The 5,617-nt window shown below is 34.3% G+C and overlaps 1 protein-coding gene across 1 annotated transcript; it reads right to left on the minus strand.

Annotated features, from left to right (window-relative positions):
- Nucleotides 1-771: 771 nt before the first annotated feature.
- LOC133823789 (stemmadenine O-acetyltransferase-like) lies at nt 772-2,097 on the minus strand. The gene has a single exon (XM_062256639.1). The coding sequence runs from the start codon at nt 2,095-2,097 to the stop codon at nt 772-774; it is 1,326 nt and encodes a 441-aa protein (XP_062112623.1).
- Nucleotides 2,098-5,617: the final 3,520 nt, after the last annotated feature.

Consider the following 5,617-nt stretch of genomic DNA (forward strand, 5'->3'; position numbering starts at 1 on the left):
GTGTTCTCCGTGCCAAATTGTGTGTGTCCACAAATGAAATTTTCCAGGCTATTTATAGACCTGGTTAACAACAAATATCTTCCCCTTATTTCGGGAAGTTACAATTCAAATTTGAAATAAATATAATTAAATGTATCAATTACATCATATCCCATGATAATTGGATTTAATATCAAATAACAATGAATCCCTAAGGAATAGGGATCTCCTAATAGTTGTCGTGTACAAAGCGCGTTACTAACCTCGAACGCAAGATTTACACATTTTCGAGATCGACCAACACTTCAAGCTCGTTATTATAGTCAGCCTCATCCTTAGCCAGTGATTTCATTGAGCTCAATCTTTGGGGAGAAACACCTTCGAGCTCGCACTAAGACTCGAATTACACACATGCCTCGGGGAAGATTCGTTCTTTCGATCTTGATGCTTAAGCTTGAGCCTTTTAAACTTGTGCTCGATCACCAATAGGAAGAAGTCATGAATTATGCACATTTATACACGTGTTGAGCCATTACTTGCCATTTTCGAACTTATGCATTCGAGTCTACATTTCAAGACTCATTTATGACGGTGACAAAATTTGGGTGTAACAATATTTAAAAAGAAAAAGACTTTTTCATATTGTGAAAACAAAGTACCATATTATTACAAACAGATTGGCGCTCAAACAAAACAGTAGCTACCTTCTGGTAATTTATTTGCTTTGAACAGCCTCCACAAACAAATTGAAAGCAAACAAATTAATAAAATAAATAAATAAACTCACAATTTTCAAATGATTGAGTTGAGATTCGATAAGTAAGCAAAATCAAGAAGCTCAGAGTCACACTCAAACAAGGCCATGTCTTCTTTGCTCAATGTGACAAAAGCTTCAACTCCACCCTCTTTAGTATCCATCAACCTCACAAAATTACCATGACCAGTGACAACAGGAACAGTCACCCAAAATGGCTTACCCCAACCAAACTCAGCTGCCTCATACAGCTGAAAGTTACACATACTGCTCACAACCAATTTGTACGCATTTTCACTTCCAATCAACTGACCAAACTTGATAAAATCCTCAAAAATCACACCCGATGGATCATCTCCTCGGAGTCTTTCCGCTTTGTTTTCAGTAAACTCTTTAATCCCACTCCTTATTTCAGTCACCAAATCTTTCAGTTCTGGCTCTTGCTCACTCATCTCGGCGAAAATGAACGTCGAAACATTCCCAACCAAACCATCCGGCAATGGAGGCTGAGTCCTTTTGCGTATGTCCATAGTTTGTGATAAGGAAAACCTTGTTGGAACCACTCCTCCGGAGTTGGATCGTGAAACTGCTATTGCGCATTTCCATATGAGGGCAGTCACCACTTGGGCTCGACTTGGGCTCAGAATTCCTTGGCTGGAAACTTTGGCCTTGAGATCAACCACCTTTGTTTTATCAAACACAAACCTCTTTGTGACGCATTCAACCTCATCTGGCTTCACGTTAGGTGCCCGGAAGAAGGAGGGATCTGCCGGTGGAAAGTAAGAAGCCCCATCGAACAACGGAACCACAGCCGTTTGATCATGACCATCATCCGAACCGCTTTTCAGTGAGGTTTCAGCCCAACTTTTCATGAACATTCCAACTGTGGCTGCGTCCATGAACTTGTGCGCCGCGCACACATCCAAGGCCATTCCGCCGCAGTCGAAGAAAGTGGCTTGAATCGCCAGTTGAGGCCAAATGCCTTGCTCGGGTGACTGAATCATTGCTGGAGGGGAGTGTTGGAGTAGGGAAAGATCGGGCGATTGGTCCAGAAACGTTGAGAGAAGTCCTATGCATCGAGCCTCGACGTACTGAGCTCCTTCGTCGTTACAATCAATGGTTGTGTTGTTAATGATTGTTCCGGCAAGTGGGTAGAACCGAGCTAGGGTTTGAGATAGAGATTTCTTTAGAAGGTCGGAGGTAGCAGAAGTGTCATGGTGATCATTTTTGGAGTAAAAGTAAACCATTCGGCAATAAATTGGAGGTATGAACTGATCCAAGAAAGAAAGTTTACAGGTTTTGAGGTGAGATGGAGTTGGAGACGACGATTTTATGGTCTCTTTACTAATAATCTCAACCTTCATCATCTCTGCCGCCATATCTATATCTCAAATAGAGCTCACTTAAATGTATATGATAGTTATTAATTTGAAGGAAAGCTGTGTTTGCATGCAGTAATATATATAGGTCTAGGGTTGACTAAGAGTACCATGTATATATGTACATGTATGTATATATCTATCTATAAATATATATATATATATGTGTGTGTGTGTATGCCACCAACAATCGATTCACACATAGACGCGGTTACAAGATGTCAACTACTCATCGTGCTTATTATTTTAATTTATATAAATATATTTGGATTATAACTAATATAGAGAGACATGTTCGATCGGCACGTTAGCTACTTCAAACATAGGTTTTTGTATATTTATATGATGGAGTAATTAAATATTACAACTTGTGCTATCATGAAAAATTGACTTTAGCACTTAAACTCAAATATAAATTTAAAACTTTTGGATTAAAGAACTTTAACAACAACATGTACTTAAATTTAAAATACGACATATATTGATTAGTATATTTACACATATTGATTAGTCAAAACTTCTTTTTGTAATTAGAATTAATTGAATAATAAACCTTGTTTTAAAATAAAAAAAGTTACAGGTGACACTTCATAATTAGTTAAAAATATTTCATAATACTTATTAAATTTAAATATATGAGACCTGATATTAAATTGCACCAATAGCAATACGACACCTTCTCCTTAGCAATTCTCTATATAATTAATTGTGTTGACAAAGTTTACGATCATTATTAATTATCCACACCCTCAACTAATTCCACCATTTTAATATATATTTTATATAATAAAAATAATTATTGGACAACAATAAATTAATATTGTTTTTGTAATTAATTATTTCTAATTATAAATAACTTTTTCTTACTTAGCATAAAATTTAGTCAATTTATTAGTTAAACTTATGTTGTTTATAATAATCGTATTTAATATGTTATTATATATTGTGGTGTACACTTTTACATTATGTTATCTTGCAACCCACCGTTATTGTTTGTAACTTTTTCTTATATATGCGTCAAATTTTGCTGTTGAAAAAATTACACATGTAATTGACAAAAGGGTGATGATTTATGAAAATTTCCCCTAATAATCTGACTTTTTTCAGAATTTATTAGCTTAAATTTTTAATTTTTTAGAAATAGCTATATAGTGAGGATATTGTCCTTGCTAAATCTAACGCAGTATAGTTTGACGCCTACTAAATTTTTTAGGAGTTGGTACCTATTCCCTATAAAGAAACGCGCGTACTAGAGCTAGATCTCTTGAATCTTGACAAGTATCATCTACATGGGTTTCTCCACTACACCTCCCAAAAAAAGGGGATAGTGGTACAAACTACACCAAGCTCCCCCACTACCTCCATATATGTTTGGATCTTGGAACGAATCAACACCTCCGCCGCACTATCCTCCATCCGAGCCTATCATTGAGTTTATCGACGAGGATGAGGATAACAATACTAGGGACTTATGATAGATGAAGGTTGTGTGCTAATTTACATTGCAAAATCTCTTTTATATATATATATATATATATATTAATTGATACATTCCACTCAGGGCCGGCCTAAGGTTTTTTGGGGCTTAGGCAAGATTTTAAAATGGGGCATTTGATGAAGAAGAAAAAAACTATATTTTTAATATTAATATATCATCCAAATTTAAATAAAAATTTTACACCCACATAATAAAATTAAATATTCTAAATAAACGTACTACAAATTTATTATTCAAAGTTGTAGATGAATTTTCCAATAATCCAATAAGCAAATTTTCTTCTCCAACTTTTTCATATCGAACAATCTCCAAGCCATAGAACCTAACAAGAATATCAATTAAAACAAAATGATTCACTACAAGAATGAAGGCTATTAGCGGCATAAGTATTAGTGGCGGACCAAGTCCGCCTGTATTGTACAGTCTATTAGCGGTGGACTTGGGGTCCGCCGATAGTAATGAGTGAGTATTTAAAAAGTATAAAAATATATATTAGCGGCAGACTTTTCCACTATTAGCGGCGGATAGTACGCCACTAATATACCAAAATAAATGCCCGGGAAAATTTTTAAGAATTATTAGCGGCGGATAATTCCCTGTATTAGAGGCGAACTATCCGCCGCTAATACTATTAGCGGTGGGTAACCACCTTTGTTAGAGGCGGGGGAAGACTAATAGCGGCGGGTCCCGCCGCTAATGCTCATGTGGAGGTTTAAAATTGCACCGCACCTTTCTTCTTCGCATCCATTCTCTTCTCCGTCTTCCCTTTTGCACGACAAAGCTTCGACTGTACAACAAAGCTCCATCTCATCTCCATTCCACAGGTTTTTTTTGGTTATATATATATATATATTAGGGTGGTTTTATTATCAATCGGGATTGGGGAAGAAATTTCTGAATGAATCAATGACACAAAAGAGTCATTGATTTTTTATTTTCTTCAATGAGGCAGAATTTATGTATGGCTTACCCTAGTGCAACTGTGAGTGAGGGTCTGATTGGGTGCCTAGCATGGCACGGTGATTTGGTGGACACAAGAACTTATCCTAATTCAGGCCAAGATTTGTATGTGCGGGTTGATTCCATTACCTTAGGTACTGTCACTGACTACTACTCTTATTATTTGTTTAGTATTACTATAAATTTGTTTGCAGTTAATTATAAGTACGGACTAATGAATATAATATATTTGTTCTCTTATGTATATATATAATATATTCTATACTTACACCTATGTATTTAAAGAAGTCAAAGAATAAGAAATCAGTGACATATATAACTTTGGTTTTGATAGAGACTCTTTTGTGATTGGTCTTGGTGGCTTTAGGAATTTCGGTTTATTAGCTTGGTGGGTCAGAGGTATTTTTTTATGATTTATGTTGATATGGATATTTTGGACTACAGTCATTGATGTATTCTGATTTTAGATTTTATATTTGGTTTTTTGTTACTGAATTGTTGTTACTTGTTAGTATTTTTTAATGATGAATCTGTCATTTTTGCATTATGTGTACAATTCTATGTTTTGGCTTTGTGTTCCTAGTCTCTGTTTATTTGGAATAGTTTTTTTAATGCTGATAATGCTCTCGGTTTGTTTGTATTTATTAAAAATTTAGAAGGCTTCTTTACAAAAACAATGTCACATATTTCTAAAAAAAATTCTTTTTAAAATTTGTATTTTATTTACCACATTTTAAAATCGAAAAAAATTATGTCACATTTTTTGTGGTTAATGTTTAAAGTCCATCGTATTTAAAAAAAAATAGCTTTTTGCTTTTGAAATAAAAACTTTAGCAAAAAGACTAATATTTGAGAGGATTGACACAAAGATTTTAGATTTTGTCCCCTACTACATGAAAAAAAAAACAAAACTCTTGCATTGAACATGTTTGACAAAAATAGAATAATAATTCATTTGTAAAATTATTATAATTATAATTTGTAAAAATAGAACAAAAAAATTAATTAGTAGTTAATTAGAAGTTAATTTATTTTCTCTGTCCTGGT

Source organism: Humulus lupulus, chromosome 3 (assembly GCF_963169125.1).
Source record: "Humulus lupulus chromosome 3, drHumLupu1.1, whole genome shotgun sequence".
Taxonomy (NCBI): domain Eukaryota; kingdom Viridiplantae; phylum Streptophyta; class Magnoliopsida; order Rosales; family Cannabaceae; genus Humulus; species Humulus lupulus.

What these genes read in the sequence shown, in the direction of transcription:
- LOC133823789 (XM_062256639.1), bottom strand. Translation starts at nt 2,097, where the DNA reads ATGAAGGTTGAGATTATTAGTAAAGAGACCATAAAATCGTCGTCTCCA.